Genomic DNA, 20,770 nt, shown 5'->3' on the forward strand with positions numbered 1-20,770 from the left:
GATTGATCAATATTGCATGTCTCTATCTGTTTTCATGAGAAACCACTTTGAAGATATCAATATGTAATACAAACATTGTTAATTTCCTACCATTTTGTTTGTAACTCTGTATTGCCTGTACTGTTCTTTTGCTATTCTGTAAAAGGTTGTCTGTCTGTTAATGTTTTCCTCCTTTTATTTTTAAAATAAAAAAAAACAATACACCTATCCCAGCTATCCTTGTATATACATATAAATTTTGTTTTTCATTTTAAAGAGAAAAGAAACCAAAATAACAAAACAAATACACAAAACAGCATAGAGAACGAAAAAAAGCATACAGAATTTCAAAACAAGGTGACAGGATATTCAGAATGGTTGTTAGATTACATGTTATTTTCAAAATGGTTGCACAGATAACCAGACATAGGCCTGTAAGATTCATCAAACAATTACACATTAACAGTTCCTTTCAATAAACCAACAGATATTAGTAGTGCAATTATACTAGCCACCCTGTGTATACACACACAGGTTTTTTCCTCTTCCTTCTTTTTCCTCTCCCCTCCTTCATCCCAGTTGATCCTTCCTGAGCAGTTTCTTTTCCCTGTCACAATATCTACTGTACCCCTCAGATTTTATGTACTCTTTCAGGTTCTTATAGTAGGGAGGAAATACGATGTTTACACATGTGAGTCTGATTTACTTCACTTATGGGTATGGTTGCTAGCTGCATCCATTTACCCATAAAAGCCTCTAGTTTATCTTTCTTTATAGCTGAGTAATACTCCATTGTATAAAAATACCACATCTTTTTTAACCATCCCTCAGTTGATGGACATTTGGGTTGTTTCCAAGATTTAGCTACTACAAGTTGCACTGTTATAAACACAGGAGCACATATATCACTCTGGTATGATGTTTTCAGTTCTTCTGGAAAAATATCCAGGAGGGGGAATAGCTGGGTTGAATGGGAACTCTAATCCTAGTTTACGGAGGAATCTCCAGACTGATTTCCACAGTGGGTGTACCAGTCTACACTCCCACCAACAGTGGAGAAGAGTTCCTTTTTCTCCACTGCCACTCCATTTGTTATGGGCTAATTTCTTGATGACAGCCATTCTTTCTGGGGTGAGATGGAATCTCAGTGTTGTTTTAATTTGCATCTCTCAAATGACTAATGATGTTGAACATTTTTTCATGTATTTATTTGTCATTTGTATTTCTTCATGTGAGAAGTGTGTATTCATCTCAGATGCCCATTTTTGGACTGGTTGTTTGAATTTTGGAGGTCGGATTTTTTAATTCTTTATATTTCTAGACAGCAGTCCTTTGTCTGTGGGGGTATTAGCTAAAATTGTTTCCCAATTTGTGGGTTTTCTTTTCACTTTGTTGGTGATTTCAACTACTGTTTAAAAACATATCAATAAATACCTACAGACCTATCATCCAAACAAAAGACAGAACCTTGACAATACCTGCCATCTAAGCACACAAGGACTCACTCTCCCAGGCTGACTTCTCCTTATCCACAGTTGCCATCATCCTGAGACCCTGCTCATCCCTCCTGTACATTCTCTTTTATGCAGCTGCACTATATATGTGCAAGTAAGTGTGCATTCCCTCTCTTCATACATATATTATTTCATATGTATACTGATAATTCACATTCATATATTTTTATTTAATTCTTAATAGCTTTAAAAAAAAAAAGGTATCATCCTGATGATCTTCTTGGCCAGGGAAGTGAGAGTCCCCATGCCCAGCTGATGTTGCTGCCCATGGGGACCCTGTGCTAGAGCCAGGAGGACCCAGGAACTGAGCACCCCACCTCCACCCCCTGGGTTCTCCACAGCACAGGGTAACAGAGTTGACAACCAACACACCGACCTGATCAAACAAGGGACGAACACCCAGGAGGAGAGTCTCGCTTCAAGACCAAAGTCGTACCCTTCCATGAGAAATGGAGACAGGCAGGGAGAGAGTAAGAGCTAAACAGGAATCTCCTGAAATCCTCTGAGGCCCAGGCTCAGACCAGGAAGATCATGGGTCCCGTACTCTGTTGTGGAAGGCCAGGCTTGGTGGGAGCAATGGTCAGAGGCAGTAGCCCTGAAGAGGGCATGCAGCCTAGTGGTATGTTTGAGCTCTGGCCCTGCTGCCAACATCCAGCAGAAACCAGTGCTCTGAATTGCTATACATCATGTAAGGGGAGGCCTAACTGTCTTCACTAAAATCAGAGTCTTTTTTGTTTTGGTGAAGGGCTACTCATGAGTGGATCCTAGGTTTCATCAATATCCAGCTGACATTTGATGCCACTGTTGTCACTCAATTTACTGCCATACATAGTAGCCACCAACTGTTTTCCTCTCTATGCCAATACCTGGACTCCTTGGGGGATCAAAAATAATACTGAGTTCATACCCGAAGAATGGGGCACTAGGCCACAGAATCTTCAAACACCACTATAAAAACCAATGAACAAAAATGCCTTCAAACTCACCCAAAATCAGGGTGGGGGGCACTGAGGAAGAGGAAATCATAAACTACACACCAGATAGGTCTGAAAGGGACAACAGAGGTAAAAGAGTTCTATGAGATGCTTAGAGAATTTAAAGATCTAATTAACCACATAATGACTGTAATGGGACAAATGATCTGTGAGTCTAGAGAAGACAGTAATAAACAGCTAGTGAATCTAAAGAAAGAGACACAAAACATGATTGTACAGCACAGAAAAGAATGGGAGTCCAAAAGAAAGTTCCAAACAGAAATCCAGGAGATAAAAGCATGACTGAAAATGTATAGGCACCAGAAGTGACCAATGTGAGGGCAGAATGTCAGATCTAGAAGACAGGGTTGAGCTCAATGACCCATTCCTTAAAACAATAAGCGAACATGAAAAATAGAGTTAACAACTCTTAGATGACTCAAAGAGGTCTAATGTAAAAGTAAATGGAATTAGTAAAAAATCAGAAGAGAGCACAAAGGGCATAAAAGACCTGTTTACACAAGTCATAATAAAAAACTTTTCAGGTACCAAAAAAGAATTTAACATAGATAAGTGAAGCACATAGAACCCCAAAGAGCCATGATTAGGAAAAAAAAAAAAAAAACGAACACTCCACACCACATAGTAACTAAAATATCAAAAATACAACACAAGAACAGAATCTTAAAGGATGCTAGAGAAAAAGAAACGAATTATGTATAAAAGAAAGCTTACCAGAATTACAGCGGACTTCTCAATACAAACCTTAAAAGCAAGGAGAAATAGAATGAAGTGTTTCAAGCTCTGAAAGAAAATAACTTCCAACCCTGACTGTTATATCCTGAAACTATTCTTCAAAATTGCTTGAGAAACAAGATACTTCCATGACAAAGAAACATAAAGAAATTCATGACCACCAAACCAACACTCCAAAAAATTCTCCAGGATACCCTAGAAGGAGATGAGCTAACAATGAAAAAAGGATCTATAAAATGAATACATCAGGTACGGCTAGCAATGAAGTGGACAGGAAAGAAAGCCAAACAGCAGCAGGAAACTATACAATGACAGGAGTAAGTCAATACCTATCAATTATAACTACCTATCAATATAAGTAGATTCTACTTCTCAATTAAAAGACAGAGATTAGCAGAATGGATCAAGAAACAAAATCCGAAGGCATGCTGTACTCAATAAACACATTTACCACTAAAAATCAAAGCATGGAAAACAATATTCTACACAATAGGAAACCAAAAATAAGCACGAGTAACTATCCTATTTTCACACAAAGAGGATTTCAAACTACAGCTGATCAAAAGCAGCAAAGAAGGACACTACATACTGGTTAACAGAACTACATACTCAACAGGAAAAGAACAATTACCAACATACATGCACAAAGCCATGGTGCACGCAACTTTATAAAACAACCTCTAATAGACAAAAAAGATCAGATAAACATCAGTAACATTATGGTAGAAGAATCTGAATACCTCACTATCACAAACAGACTGATGAACTAAAGAAAAAGTTAAATATCAGAGTTGAATCAACCTTCAAATACATATATATACTAACATATTACCATATATACTAATATATATACAGAATGTTCCACTCAACAACACAACACACATTCTTTTGGCTGTACCTGGTACTTTCTCCAAGACACACCACATACTAGTCAATAAAGCACACCTAAATAAATGCAAAAAAACTAAAATTTTACCTGCATATTATCAAATCACAGTCCAAAGAAACTATAATTCCATAGCAAAAAAACCCACAGAAATTATGCAAACATGAAAATTAAATGTTTGAATAATTAATGAGCCACAGCAAATTAAGAAAGATGCCAGAACTTATAGGACACAATGAAAGCAGTCCTATGAGGGAAGTTTACAGCAGTGAATGTCCACATCAAAAGAAGAATGAGCCTAAATAACCTAATAGCGCATCTCAAGGCCTTAGAAAAACAAGAACAATTGAAACTCGGAGCTTGTACAAGGAAGGAAATTATAAAGATCAAGCAGAAGTTAATGCAATGGAGACTTAAAAAAAATACAAAGAATCAATGAATCAAAGAGCTAGTTTTTTTAAAGAATAAATACACAAACCCTTAACCAATCTTTCTAAAAGCCAAAGAAACAAACACAAGAAGAAATGAAAAAGGTAAAATAATAACAAGACACTGCCAAAATCCAGAAATTAGCAACTATTCCACAAACATATAGGACAAACATTTGCAGGACTCAGAAGAAATGGAGAGATTCCCAAGTGTATGGAAATTGCCAAAACTAAACCAGGAATACTTAAAAATCTTGAACAATCCAATAACAGGAACAAAATGAAAGCAATTTAAAAAATCACCAGTTAAGAAAAGTTCCAGGACCTGATGGATTCACAGCTAAATTCCACAACCAAAATGAACAGACACTTCTGAGAAGAATTACAAATGGCCAATAAATATCTGAAAAAATACTCATCACTGTTAGCCATCAGAGAAATACAAATTAAAACTACTACAGAGATACCATCTTACCCCAGAAAGAATGGCTATCATCAAAAAAACTAGTAACAAATGCTGGCAAGGATGTGGGAGTAAAGGAACTATACTACTGTACATTATTAGTGGTAATGTAAACTACTATACTCACTGTAAAAATACATGTGGAAATTCCTCAAAAAACTAAAAATAGAAATTCCATTTGACCCAGCTACTCTCCTAGGTAACGTCTTAAAAGAGTTAAAATCATTATGTTGGAGGAATACATGCATACCTATGTTTACAGCTGCACAATTTACAACAGCTAGATCATGGAAACAGCATGTATGTCCATCAACAGATGAGTGGATAAGGAAATGTGGTACAATATTTATATACAATGGAGTACTATGTTGCCATAAAGATAAACTTGAGGCATTTGCAGGTAAATGGAGGTGACTTGAAAACAGGTTAAGTGAAATAAGTCAGATACACAGTTCAAATATTGCATGAGAAATACTTGTGATATATATATATAATACTCTCTCTATATATATATATCACAAGTATATATATATATCTGATATATATATATATATCAGAGAGACAGAGAGAAAGAGTGAGGGGGAGTCAGAGAGAGAGAGATGGGGTACACAAAATGGAAGATAATTATAATAGGATGGGGTTCAAATAGGTCCCCAAAATTACATATTCTGTTGTTTTAAAAATATTTCAACATATATGCCAATTTGTTTTTTTAATTTTATTTTTAGAGATAAAAGAACAAAAACATATCAACAAACACACAGACATAACTGAAACAACATAAAAACAATACAGAATTCAAGACAAGGTGAAAAATTAATAATGGCTGTTGTATTACATACTGTTATCTTCATATTGGTACTCAGATAAACAAATACAGACATGCAAGAATGATCAAATAATTAAATATCAACTGTTCCTTTCAAGAAAGCAATAGAAATTAGTAGTACAATTATTCTGGCCATCTTGTGTGTGTGTGTACACATACACGTACACACACACACATACATGCTAATTTGTTTCACTTATGTTAGTAGTTTATCTTAGTTTGTTAAAAAAGAAAGTTTTGTGTTATTGTTTCTTTTTTGTAAGAATCTTTTTGGTTTATGTCTTGTACTCTGAGTAACTACTTTAAAGATAAAGATACACAGTGTATCAACTATAGTTATTCTCTACGAAAATTTGTTTTTTTTCATAAAATAGAAAGGTATCCTATATGTAATATTTGAAGACTTATTTTATTGGGATCTGTGCATCTCTTTTTTCTTTTTTTTCTTTTTGAGACAGAATTTCATTATGTAGCCCAGGCTCATCTCAAACTCGTAGAGATCCTCCTGCCTCAACCTCTAGGGTGCTATAATTACAGGTGTTCCTCCCACCATACCCAGTGCTTATTTCTAAAATGTGGCTGTTGTGAGCATTCTTGTACATTGCAAGATTTTTCTCTTTATATATACTGATGAACAGAACTGCTACGGCACAATATGTGTAAATGCTCAATTTTAGGAGACTGTCAACTGTTTTTCAAACAGTTCAGCAATGTCAAAATCTTCAGAAAGCTTGCAGACTTACAGTTATATTACCTAACAACTACAAAACAACATATATATTTCTTTCTATGAAATGTTTGCTTGTGTGTTTTGCCCATTTTTATTGGGTTGATGGTGCTTTTCTTAGCTATGTATGGACTTACAGAATAAATCAACACTTCTATAACAATCTACAGTATAAGATGTCTTGGATTCCAACTTAATTATTCCAGCTACCAATTCATATTGAATTTGATTTTCATTTTCCCTACAAATAGTTCTGTAATTATCTCTAAGGCACAACTTTCAAAATGTATGTGTGCATTTGTATATGCACATATGTGTATGTGCATCCATGATATGCAATATTGTCATCAGGCATACATGCAGAAAAATCATGAATTTCATCAAAATATGGAATCAGATGGTTTCTTAATTAGTGTATACTTTTTTTTTAAAATTAGGATCCAAATACAGACCATACCCTGCAATTGGCTGATATGTCTCTTAGGTCTCTTTTATTTCGCACATTGACCCTCCATCTGGGGTTAGTTTTTTTTCTGTTTGTGCATGTGTGTGTTTCAGAAGAAACTGGTTTGTCACAGAGGATTCCATAGCTTTGATTTTGCTGATCCATCCTATAATGCACAATTTCTAATCCTCTCTTAAATCTAGAAAAAGGGTGAGGGAAAAGAAGTAACAAAAGACTATGCCTAAATGTCGAGTTTAGGAAATTGCATGAATGGCATTTTCAATCATGAAAAGAAAGAAAAAAGAACAGAAGAAGAACGGATCAAAGAACAAAAAAAGTTCAGTTTAGTTCCAAGTTTCAGATGACTCTGTACTTGAGAATGGAAACATTCAATAAATATTCTCAGAACTCATGGGAATAAAGTGGAGCAGAAATATAGATCTGTGCTTCCTCAGCATAGAGATAACAAATGATGCCACTACAGTAATGACATCACCCAAAGAGGGTCATTAAGATTACAATAGTTCAGTATGCTAAAATAATGTATTAAATGGGCAAGAAGATGAAGAGAGGCCCCGTATTTGTCAGTTTTCCCACTGCTGGGTCATAACACTTGATATCCACAACTGAATGAAGAGGCTTATTTTGGTTTATGCTTTCAAAGGATTCAGTCCATGACTTGATAGGATGGAAGTGGCAGAGCAAAGCTGCTCAGTTCATGGCAGAGCAAAAAAAAGAGACCATGGACCCCAGACATAAACCCCAAGATCACATCTCCATAACCCACCCAGACACACCCAGAACTGTGCTTTACCAGTCCCCTAGGCAGCTCCCAAGCAAATCAAGTTGACAATTAAGCTTCACTGAAAAGAAACACCAGAAGACTCTGAGGTGATGGAAACCTAGTGGCAGTGAAAGTGGCAGTGGTAAACAGTACTAAAGAACTGTGTACAGGTTAATAACACTAAAGCTAAAATAAGTAGTCAGGCAAAAAACACCTCATCCAAACTAGAAAGTAATCATCTTCTGACCAATTAAATAATTTTTGTTAAGAACTATGGAATAAAAAAATTTTAAAAAGGACAGAAGCAACTAAACAAATTCTAGCCCACGGCTAAGTTTTTCTTTTCTTTTAAATCTTATTTGCTCCTTTTAACATTTTACCAGTGAGTTTCAGTATATATTACATCTGAATTAATACAAAAATTGTTCAGTCAATATCCATTACTCTTAGTATTTGGTGTTCGAACTGTGGCTAGTTCTAGACGCCTATTTGCAACAAGAGAACTATTTTTGCAGGTAGTTAAGACTGCATAAAACAAGCAAAGCCACTCTAAAGAATCAGGCCTCTCTCCCTCTTTTAAAACACTGACTCTACTAGAGGCCATGTCAGTAAGTGTGGTCAGTAGCAATACATGAGCACCTTTCTTAAAAACCTGTAATTCAGGTCCACAATTAAAGATGTGATGTGGTTAAATGAACTAAAGCTCAACGCTTAAAGTCAGAACTATTTTAAACACTAAATCCACCTCCAACTCTGATAATCTTCTATATCTCGTTCAGAAAACACAATAATAATTATAAATCAAAATGAGATAGTCAAAAATTATCAGTAGTTATAGAAATAAAAAAATTGATAATTATGACAAAAAACAAAATTTAAATCTCTATGACAACTACAACTGCTTACTGACATGCAAACTATGTTTTCAGTAAAAGAATAGGAACTGGGACACATATTCCAAATGGGGTCTTTCAGGGACAGCATCTACAGAACACAAAGAGGTCACGGCCCAAGGCAAGCACAGAGACCTCTTCCTTCTGCAAGCCTCATGGGCATATGCTACTTTGAGGCTAGCCATTTCAGCTTTCTCCTCTCACAAAGAGATGCCACTCAATGCAAAACAAAGAGATTAAACTTCGAAGGGACTCAGTAACTAAGACGTTACTAACATGAAGACAAAGTCAGATAGCAACAGTTTCTGTTAACTGAAAACCATCCAAAATTGTGAAAGAAAACTGGAATCAGCTCACAGATTGCTAATTCCTGCTTTTGGGCCAATGTTCATCAAATACTAGGTATTTTATCAATGTCAACACATCTATACTAAACACAATGGAAGAACCCATTTTAAAGTTAAGAAAACAGGATAGGAGAGGTGGGTCACCAAGCTTATAGGTGGTGTTTTACAATAATCTTCACAAATTACAGTAGCATATGCTTATAATCCCAGCTACTTAGAAGGTTCAGGCAGGCAGGCAGGCAGAACTGCTAAATCAAGCACAGCCTGGGCAATTTACAGTTTCCTTTCTACCTTCTCCCAAACAAAATACTGGAATATTAATGGAAAGTGACAAAAAAATTACAAAGATGAACCAACCTAGGAATAATAAATGCTTGTATGACCTGGAGGGTGCAGAATAGAGTCAACTTTCAAGGCTGCATTCATTATTTGAAGACAGTACCAATTTTGAAACTATGACTTTTAATTCTAAAACCCAGAGCGTGCAAAGAAGTATTTATTATTTCATCAGTCAACAATGAAAACATGAAAAAGTGATATTTTTGTAAGGATAACTCAAGATAAGTGTTTGTAAAATTCTATTAAAAATATTTCAAGACATTTTTCTCTTACATATTAGGTATCAAATACTTACAGTTTGATAATATGAGGATGACGAAAGAGTTTCAGATTTTGAATTTCTCGTTTTATTTTTCCAACAACATCTAAACTGCGAATCTTCTGTCTATTTAAGATCTTAACTGCCACTTTATGGCCTGTCAACTGATGTTCTCCAACTAAAGAAAAGAAAAAGGAGAAAATGGGCTGTCATGTAGATGTAATCATTATCCATGCTTCCTTCCCATGTCTTAAACTTCTTGACACATATAAGCCACTCCTGTTATCATCTGCTGCACAGAATTGAAGCTCTATCACTATTGCTTCTGGGTGAGCAGGTTCAGACCTATGCCTTGGTCAACACTGTTCCTAAGTACTGCAGAGAACTGAATTGCACAACTATGAAAAGAGTTACAGAATTCTATATTCCCACATGAATATGTAATCAACATCAAAACAACTTTTAAACAGAACAGAATCTACTGTATTTTCTCATTTTTCCTCTTCTGCTTAATATTATTTATTATAGAAAAAATAATTGCTACAACAAATTAGAAACTTAGAATTATTTTCATTACTATCTCATCAAAAAATTCACATGGTGCCCTTTTTGCCTTTACCATAAAGCCATGTTAAATTAAATAATACCCTTCCCTTTTTCGTATATTTATTTTATCCACACTAATAGTAATAATCCTTGAATACCACTCAGATGAAAAAAATCCCTCAATTAGGGAACAACCTTGTCAGCCATCTCTCCAGTTTTCCTCAATTCCACTCTAAAACTTTCCCATTCTCCTAAAAACACCTACCTACCTTACTCCTTTCAGCACACAAACTCCCTTTTTTCTCTTTGAGGAAAATGAAATTGTTAAGAATGCTCTCTGTATTAAAGGCTTCTTCTATTCCACCACTCTTTCCTCTAGCTGCAGAGATGTGTGGCCCTCCTCCTGCTCAAGGCCAGTCTCAGCAACTTGTGTCCTTGAACCTACTGCTTCTATACTTTCTGTCCTATTTCACATTTTTCTTCCCAAATACCTCTTTCTCCTCAACCTATCAACACTCCCCACAAATATCTTCAACTTACCCAGTATCCTCCTCTAGTTCCAACATTTGTCTCATCAAAATTTCTCAAAACAACTGTCCACATTATTTTCTTCTCTTCCTCTCATTACCATTCTCAAATTCATTGCATCAGGACTCTGCCTACATCTGCCTACTGAAAACAAAGGGTCAGAAAAGACCTTTCAGCTATCAAACCATGGGTACTTTTCAGTTCTCAGATTACCGTAATCTCTGCTGTGTCACATGCCATTGAGTACCCCCTCTCTGGGCGTAGCATTGCTCTCTCCTGCTTCTATTACTAACTCCTAGATGCCCCGTTGTCCTCCCACTACTCTTTAAAGGTTAGTATGCCTGGGTTTCTAACCTAGGACCCAGGTAGATCCTTTCATTCATCTATCACAGTTTTAAATGTCATATGCCAGTGACTCTGTCCCATCCTTCAAATTCATATACAATATTTCAAGATTAATATCTCACAAACACCTCAAATTCAACACATTTAAAAATAAATTAAGTATTCATCTGCCAAACTTGTGTCCTCTATTTCACTTCACGGCATACAATCTATGGAAGAAATGAAGTCAGCTGATGTAAGTATTTCATGAAGTCAGACTTCACAGATTACGAAAAAATAGTAACAATGACAGAAGCTACAACTAATGACATTTAGCAAGTGTTCAATATACAGTAAGCATTATTCTAAGTGCTAGTTGCCCTGTTCCCTCAACACAACAATTCTATGAATATTACTATCATGCACTGTACCTGGAGTCAAGGAATGTAACCAGTACCGCAATCCCCTTGTCAATGTAACAGGGAAGAATTCAACTCTTTTCCCATTTGATAAGTAAAATCACTATCTACTCTCATCTTCCCAGATCAAAGAGCAAGAACTCTTAACAACCAAGCAGATTTTTTAAAATTTTTTTTTTATTGCCACATGGTTAATGTGGAAAACAAGCAAACAAAAAAGTAAATAAATTCACTTAGAAAATGATATAATGATAAAATATTATTTATCTATAATATCTGAAGAAATAACTCATTTATCTTTATACATAAAGAAAATTTTCCATGAAATACTGAAAAGAAAGTGGTGTTTTCCTTGAAACAGTTAAGCACATTGATAATTAGATAACTGATGTCAAAAGGGTCAAATGCAGAATTATACTAGCCTTTTTTCTGAATTATATTAGCCTCTCTTACCTAGTAATTCCTTAAGGAAAAAGTACTTAACCATAACTAATCAAAAATAATTTTTCATAATCACTCTCTACCTGGAAACTAGATTTAAGAACGAAACTTCACATAAATATTAAACAGATATGAACTTTATGTAAATCAAAAGGAAAGAAAAGGCTTACATTCATCAAAGTTTTATTTCCATTACTTTATTCATTCTAAAGACATACGTTGTACCTGTAAGGGCTATGCTGATTACAAACACATGAGAGGAGATTTTTTCATAGACCTCCAAGTTTTAATACTGGGAAAAAAGTTGTGATAAAAGAGCTGATGTAAATTTTGTATGGTATTTAATCTGTCTAAAGACTGTGAGGAATACCTTATTTCTAAACTGTAGATGAGAAAGAACATAATAAACATATGAGGATAGACAAACCTGCCATAATTTAGTATGTATATAAGTAAATATCCCAATCAGTGTTCATTTTATATGGGACAATGAAGGACATTCACCCAGTGAACAGCTATTTAATGAATGCCTACCACGGTAAAAACTACTAATTATACTTAACACTTAGGATCTAAGTGGTGAATGAAGTGGTTCTGTCACACGGCTAGTTGTCCCCCAATATCTACTCCACCTTTCATTCCCAGGTAAGACTCCCAAATGACACCTGAACAATAGTTACCTAGAGAACATACTGTAATCTAGCATATTTTGTAACTAGATATGATCATGGTCTGGCCAATAATATGTGTTAGTCAACTTTTGATCACCTTGACAAAATATCTTGAGATTAACAGTTCAGAGAAGGAATGGATTATTTTGGCTCAGGATTTCAGAGGATTCAGTCAAAGGTAAACTGGCTCCATTATCTCTAGGCCTGTAGTGAGGCAGAAATATCATGGCAGAATGGTGTGGCAGAGGAAACTGCTCATCTCTTGGTAGTTAGGAAGCAGAAAGAACATGCTAGTAAGGGCTGAAGACAAGACATAGTCTAAAGGGCACATCCCTTCACAGGAAAAGGTTCACTTTCACCCAAAGTCTTCTTACAGTTTCACATTTGAAAGGTGAAGAACTGTCACATAAAAGGAACAGAACTGATTTATATCATTCTAGAAGGGAAAATAGACAATACAGTAACCAACAGAAATTCTTTCAGCAGTTACCTGCTCTACAAAGCGCCTCCCTCTTCACCCTCTTCACCACTCTGGCCTATACTCAAACCAAAGGAAAGAAAAGAAATTTAAGGTAACTACTAGTCCCTGCACGTACCTTTTCATGGGATGTATAATACTAACATTCACTTGATTCCCAACTGATGTCTTGATATTAGATGGAAGGGGTCAGAGGTCAGGTTCCCTGTGGTCTTTGTCTATTTTCAGGAACACAGCTGCTGGCAATAGTAAGCCTGGAAAATGGGGCACAGAATGGCTAAAACTTGCTCAGGGCACTTAGCTAGTATGTAACAGAGCTAAGATTTAAGCCCAGGCAGCATGTCTTCAGAATCAGTACTATTAGCTACACAGCCCAGGAATCAATCAGGAAACTCTGCTATTTGTCAAGATTACCATAAGATAAATTCCTGCAAAGTAACAGGTTGGATTAAATTAAGCTGCATTTCCCTTCCAACTCTAAGATCTCTAATTACATCCCCAAGGATCATTCCACATTGAAGGTTATAAATCTTTTAAACCACTACCGCCTCTTGATGATTTTATTTGCCATTTGTTGGATGCTTTCCAGCTCTGACACATTTTTCTTAATGCACAAGGGGCAGAACTTTACACAGCTGTATTATGCAGGTATAAGTACACAACTGTTTTGCACAAAGATAAAACGATAAGTTTTCCAATTTCTAATATCATTCCCAGATGAAATCCAGCATTTATTACAATCATCTCACCCCTAACTTTATGAAGTGTAGTTTAGAACACTGTACAACCTATACATATTCCATATTAATCTGAATAATTCCTCATTCAATTTTAATATATCATATAAAATATTATTTCTACCAAAACAAAGAAAAGTGATGATAAAAATACTGATTTAGATTTTAGTTGTAGCCCACTAATCTGGGAGACTTAAACAAAGTAAAGCATTACCAAACTGCCCCTCTGTTATAAAGGATACAAAAATATCACCTAATAACTAGAACTGTGTCAGGGAAGGAAACCTCCAATCCACAAAAGTAATCTACTTAATTTCACTGCTCTACTGACCTAGTAGTTGTATGGACCATTCTACACCTCTACAGTCTCTGACCTGTATACCGCCCCCCCAAAAAAAAAAATTCTTAAGCTACTTATTTTTTTAATACTTGAAATTTTTTTCTCATTGAAACTGTGGCATTCATAGTGTTGCCCTCCCAGGAAATCATATAAAATCAAGTCTATCACCATATTTTTTCCTTTATAGTAAAATCAAGCCTCTCACTATATTACTGAATACACCCAAAAGAAATGTTTTAAAATCTTCAGGGCATATCTGGGATGTTCTCGTTTAAAATTCAGGGTACATGAGGCAGGAGGATTATTGGAAGTTTGAGGCCAGCCTGGGCTACAAAGTGAGCGCAAGGCCAGCCTAAGCTGCATAGTGAGACCCTGTCTCAAAAAGCAAAAAAAAAAAAAGAAAAAATTTAGCGCACAAAAATGTATACTAGGGCCAGGGACATAGCTCAGTGGCACAAGCACCTGCCTGGCAAGCACAAGGTCCTGAGTTCGATTCCTGGTACCAAAAAAAAGAAAAGTATACTAAATCTTTCTGGAAGATTTTCAAGTGAAGGCACAAGAAAGACTTCAAAGAGATCATCTTTTTACTTTGTAACACAAGTATTTTCCTGACCTGTACACAACCTTTCCTGAAGCAATATGCCATATATAATTTGTAGCAAAGGGCACAAACTATGCAAGATGAATAAATGAATAACTTTCCACAAATCTGGGAAAAACAAGAAGAAACTACTGTGTCTACCTGTATGCACACATGCTGAACATCTTGCATATATTTCATTTTAGGTTTATAAAACAATCCTGCGAAGAAATTTTATGATGAGGAAACTCAGGTTTAAAGAAACTAAAAATAACTACAAGTAGACAATTCAATACTTATATCCAGATAATTCTAAGGCACAGGTTCTTAATGATTAGCTACACTGCACCCAATGATTACTCAACAAATGACTTAACTCCTAATGTCTAAAATTGTATCACTGCGATAAAAGTATTATAGAATCTAATATCACACATAATAATTTGAGGTGGGGAGAAAAGACATTCAAAATTCCAAGTTTAGAGTCTAGGGACATAGCTTTCTAGTTAGGAGAATGTGGAGAAAAAGAAAATCTTATACACTGTTGGTGGAAACACATATTAGCAAAACCACTATAGATAACAGTATAAAATTTCTCAAAAAACTAAAAATAGATCCACCAGATGACCCAGCTCTCCCCTTCTTCGGGGTAAATATACAAAGAAAATGACATCAACATACCAAAGAGATATCTACACACCCATGTTTACTGAGGCACTATTTACAAGAATTAGGATGTTGAATCAACTTAAGTGTCCATCAATGGATGAATGATTAAAGAAAATCTCAAGTTCCACCCTAGCCTAGGCAGCTTAGTGACTCAGTGAGACCCTGCTCAAAATAAAAAATAATGAAGGAGCTCAGTTACAAGGCCCGAGATTCGATCCTCAGTACCACAGAGAGAGACAGAGACAGACACAGAGAGACAAAGACAGAATGTGGACATTCTGAATGTGGACACATTCAGAATGTGGACACAATATCCAGCTATAAAAAAAATGAAATCCTGTTATCCACAGCAAAATGGATGGAACTGAATGATAGTAAGTGAAATCAGCCAGACACAGAAATACAAGAACCACATGTCTTCTCTCACACGTGGAAGGTAAAAAACTACGACCTGAATGTAGAAGTATGATTGCTAGAATCTGGGAAGGATGAGCTAGAGGGTGAATAAAGGGAGACTAGACCTGACAGTAGTACTGTTTGAGTGTATCAAATCATCACAATGATCCCCAATAATATGTACAATGAATACATGCTAATTAAAAATAAAAAGTAATGGTAAATTCTGAAATGTGAGTAGAAAAAAGTATTTCTAAATAATATGTAATTTTAAATATGTATGGTTTTCCAAAATAATAATAGAACTAGAAGACACATACATGAATGTTTAAAGCAGAATTATTCATAACCCTCAAAGTAAAAAACTTTCTCAAATGTCCATTAATAACAGAATGAAAAAATAATGGTCTACCTTTAAGGTTCTACTATAAAGCAATGAGAATGAACAAATTACAACTACATGCAACAAATGGAAGAAGCCAGACATAAATATGGTTTTGTTTGATAAAGTTCAAAACTCCCTGAAACTATCTGTGGGCAGGGGTTAAGCTGGATGGGAGCGTAAGATGGAAACAGTACCTAATATAGCCACAAGAGCACCTCTGGAATACGGGTCATTTTCTGTGTCTTCATTTAAGGAGTATTTTGACTGGTTTGTTTGGTTTGTGAGTATTTACTGAGGATTTACATAAAAGTCACTTCTAATGCATGTACCTTTTCGTGTATGGGGTACAATAAAAATTAAATTAAAATATCTGGAAACTAAGTATGATGGCACATACCTGTAATCTCAACCATTCAGGAGGCTGAGGTAATGATCTCAAATTTAAGGCCAGTCCAGGAAACTTAGCAAGATCTGCCTCAAAAAAAAAAAAAAATATATATATATATATATATACATACACGTATATATATATACATACACGTATATATATATGGTTTAAACGTTGGAACATAGCTCAAGGGTGAGTGCTTGCCTAGCATGCACGAGACATTATTTTTTAAAAAAAGTGGAAGCTACTTGTTATGGTTTGTGTCTAGATGCCCCACCAAAGCCTCATGCGGCCATGGGGCTTTTTCAGAGGTGGCTGAATCTAGAGTATGTCATACTGAGATTAAAGGTGTATGAGCAGTAATCGTTCCACTGACTGGTTTGGCACAGTTCTGGCTAGGACTAAAAGGGTGAGCACTACACCTGCCCTAGGGTGGACAACCTACACATAATTTCAAGGACAGAAAGAGTCTTTGCTTTGCTACCTTCTGAACACCATGAATGTTTCTCCTCTGGGAGGCCTGTCTGCCATAATATGCTGCTTTGAAGCCAGCAGATTATGGAATGAAACCTCTATAAACTGTGAGCCAAATAAACCTTTTCCCCTTTAACTCTGGGTATCAGGTATTTTGTCTTAGCAATGAGAAAAGTTAACTAAGACACTACTATAAACCAGGAGCCAAAGGATACTGAGCACCAAGCAGCTTGGCCTTGTTGGAAGTCAACAACCTTTATTCAATTGTATTAAGAGCTTCAACACTGGGAGTCAGGAGCCATCTGACCCACATATGTTCCAACCCTTACCTTCACTAGGCTCCTGTCAAACACACAAAGCTCCTTCTTTCTTTTTTGTGAACCAAAATGTCTCATTTCTTTTCTCCAAATTTCCTTTCTCTGAAAGTCCTTTAGCATTCTCTAAAGGATAATTCTAACAAGGAAACAGAAAGACTTTTTTACTTCTGATTTACCAATGATTTAAGAAGTGTATTAAGCTCTATACAGATATCATTTTTAACTCCTAGAACTCTATAAGATACATATCATTGGGGCTGGGGATTTAGCTCAGCGGCAAAAGTGCCTGCCTGGCAAGCGCAAGGTCGTGAGTTCGGTTCCCGGTACCGGAGAAAAACCAAAAAAAAAAAAGATACATATCATTATGCACAGCTTACAGTTGAGGATACTAGGAATTAAAGAACAAGTGAGTGACAGGATAGTGTGTCTGCCCTCAAAGTCCAAGCTCAAAACTCAGACTACTTCAGAACTCTCAGTAATTAGCCTCTCTTGATAACACAGCAGGAACACTCTCTTGCACGTTCATCCTCTTACCTCCAGCTTTAGGTATGAGAAATGAAGCCATGGTAAGAGGCTGGAGTCTAGCAGTGAGAAGTTCAGGAATGAGAGACAAGGGATGAGAATGATCAAGTAAAATGAACTGCGTTCAGTTAAAGAGTAAAGCTGGGTAGACTATGGCCTTTGCTCACAGACACACAAAAGTTATTCATCAAGAGCTGTCAAAAATCAAGAAAATAAAACATGGACTAAAGCAGCATTGGTAATCTCTAAATCCCAAAACACAATAGGCAACATGCATAGAAGGAGTAGGAATGAGTTCATATATCCCTGAAGATCTTTTCCTCCTGGTTGCTTTCATTATGTTAGTCTGTGTGTTCATTTGTTCATTCTTTCGTTCAGCAAATATTTTCTGATTATCTGATGTATGCAAGGATTTGTCTCAAATGCTGAAAGTGGAATTTGTAATTTGGTAAATAATATTGATAAACAATATATCTGGGGAGGGGAGAAGAGACTCCACTGTCTCTTTGCTTTCTTTTGTTGCTGTTGTTTTTTGAAAAGTCAGGCAAGTTTGTTTCTCTGAAAATAATGGGCTTCGATTTTCCCTCTGGCTGGTTTTAAGATTTTCCTCAACTGCATGGATACAGTCTGCATAAGCACAGAGAAGCCTCAAGCAAAAGGAACTGGTTTTAGCGGCTTATGATGTATCTACAAATGGTTTGCCTGCAGTTACTCGTCTTAGGAGTTTTGGGTTTGTGGCTTAATGTCTAGAAGAGGTTTGGCCATCTTTTTGTCAAATACTGTTTCTGCCCCATTCTCTCTCCTGTGAAACTGTAATGCCTTCTCTGTAATCATCAGTGGTCCTGAATGCAACATAACATTGACAGGGCACCAATGTTCTAACCTAACACTAGCTCTTCTTGGCTTTTAGAAGGATTTGGGCCTCGAAAGAGACTATCAGTATAGCATAGGCAAATACCTTGACTGGGAATCCTTGAAACAGAATTGTTACCTCTTGGCCACATCATTGCACAGGAGCGATATGTACTATACTGTGAGGTGGTGGAATCCACGTAAGTGTATACCATCTATCTAGCATCCATAAGCATCAAACAGGAGCCAGAACATATAGCAATCCCTTCCTATAGCTTCTGAGCCCCCTGCCAGGGTGGGATGGGTTTGAAGAGACACCATGAAGAAAAGCTGGAAGTCTGATTCACCTACAAGTTTCATGCTGGTAAAAACAACCAATAATGTAGACCCTTGGAATATAGTATGTCCCATTCATACACCTCTCAGTCCAGATGCAATTAACTAATCACAGGCTATTTTCTCATAATACTATTGTTTGGTAACAGAACAGACAAATCATATTTATTGTGGTATATGTTCAAAGAAACTATTTTTAAAAAGGTAAACTTAGTATAAGCCTGGAGTTAACGTTTTTTATATAAGTTCCAACAATACACACAGTAGATTTTTCACTGTATTCCAATATGTGTCTTACACTTTCCATCCTTTTGTTTCTCTATGCTTCAATCTGGATTTTCTTCAGATTTATCTTCCAGCTCACTAATGCTCTTTTCAGTGCAATCTAATCTGCTATTAACCCATCTGACTCAATGACAGCATTTTTCAATTCTAGAATTTCCTTTATTTTCATAGATTTTCACAGACCCCAGTACTCTTAAATAAATGCTATGAGTTAAAATCGATGTCTGATCATTTTAATAGCTAGATCACCTACAAGACTGCTTCTATTATCATGGCCTTTTCTACTACAATGCTGAACACTGTGAAATGCAGTGGCTCTAACTGATTTTATTTTTCTCCAGAGAAGAAAGACAAGAAGCAGATCCTCTTTACAGTCTTAGAGTAAGCTGATTCTAAGCAGGATTTTAACAATGTTGCAACCAAAAACTCAAGTGTTTACTAAGTACTTTTCTTGCTAAAAATTTAAACCTCTTAACTCCTCAGGGCTCAAACTCTGCTTAGCTCTTCTTTGGCCACTGCTGTCTGCTTTGCCTGCTACACTCAGCACCTTCACAAACTACCAAGTAACTCAAACAGAAAAGGAATGCAAAATGTTAGACTCAGCGAAACTTGTCTATTCACCTGGATACTGACCGTTGACTTCAAAAAGATTTTTAAATTTTCTCCAATTTTGCTAGTTGTCCAAGTTGATTTCATGTAAATTAGAAGTAACAGCCAGGACAGAAGCCAATAACACTAGGAAAAATGTATATATAGCAACCAAGTACTAAAGTTAAAAAGGGCTTTAGGGGTTATTCATGCAAACCTTCCATGCAAACTAGGAATTCTATAATAACCAAACTCAATACCCACCCAGTATCTGAGGAAATGTGTTAAAAACAGAAATCTCACTGATGACTGATGAGTGGTACTAGTTGTACTACCACTTCACAAATCTTGTAGACTTTTGTAATTCTGGACTATAATTTGCCTTCCTGAAACTAAAACTACAGGTTCCATTTGACCCACAACAATATATGCACCCCCATGTTTATAGCAGCACAATTTGTAATAGCTAAATCTTGGAAAAAGCCCAGATGACCATCAATGGATGAATGGATAAAGATGTGGTTTTTATGTACAATGAAGTACTAATTATCCATAAAGATGGACAAAGTTGAGACATTTTTAGGTAAATGGATGCATACACATTAAGGGAACATCATTTTAGGTGAAATAAATCAGATGCACATGTTTAAATATCATTGTTCTTTTATATAAGAAACCAAAAGGGTAAACAAGGACCAAAACAGATGCTGGATACTGGGAGGTAGGAAGAAAATGTTCAAATGGGAAAGGGAATAAGGGAGGGGGGAGAGAGGAAAGGAAAGGAAAGGGAAAGGAAAGGGAAAGGAAAGGGAAAGGAAGGGGAAAGGAAGGGGAAAGGAAAGGGAAAAGGGAAAGGAAAGGGAAAGGAAAG

General features: G+C 36.1%; 1 protein-coding gene across 2 annotated transcripts in view; it reads right to left on the reverse strand.

Moving 5' to 3' along the window:
* Prkaa2 (protein kinase, AMP-activated, alpha 2 catalytic subunit) overlaps positions 1-20,770 on the reverse strand; it is a 65,590-nt gene that overhangs the window by 35,373 nt on the left and 9,447 nt on the right. The window contains exons 1-2 of one of the 2 annotated variants that reach the window (XM_013521596.1): positions 16,535-16,574; positions 9,660-9,801 (exon numbers count right to left, since the gene is read on the reverse strand). In XM_013521596.1, coding sequence (XP_013377050.1) covers positions 9,660-9,801; positions 16,535-16,550 — 158 coding nt within the window. In that variant the 5' untranslated portion in view covers positions 16,551-16,574. Of the gene's footprint in view, positions 1-9,659; positions 9,802-16,534; positions 16,575-20,770 lie in introns of those variants that run through there. The other variant, XM_005398501.2, reaches the window with a different exon arrangement.

This window comes from Chinchilla lanigera, unplaced genomic scaffold (genome assembly GCF_000276665.1).
Source record: "Chinchilla lanigera isolate Chin_1 unplaced genomic scaffold, ChiLan1.0 scaffold00063, whole genome shotgun sequence".
In the NCBI taxonomy this organism is placed as follows: Eukaryota; Metazoa; Chordata; class Mammalia; order Rodentia; family Chinchillidae; genus Chinchilla; species Chinchilla lanigera.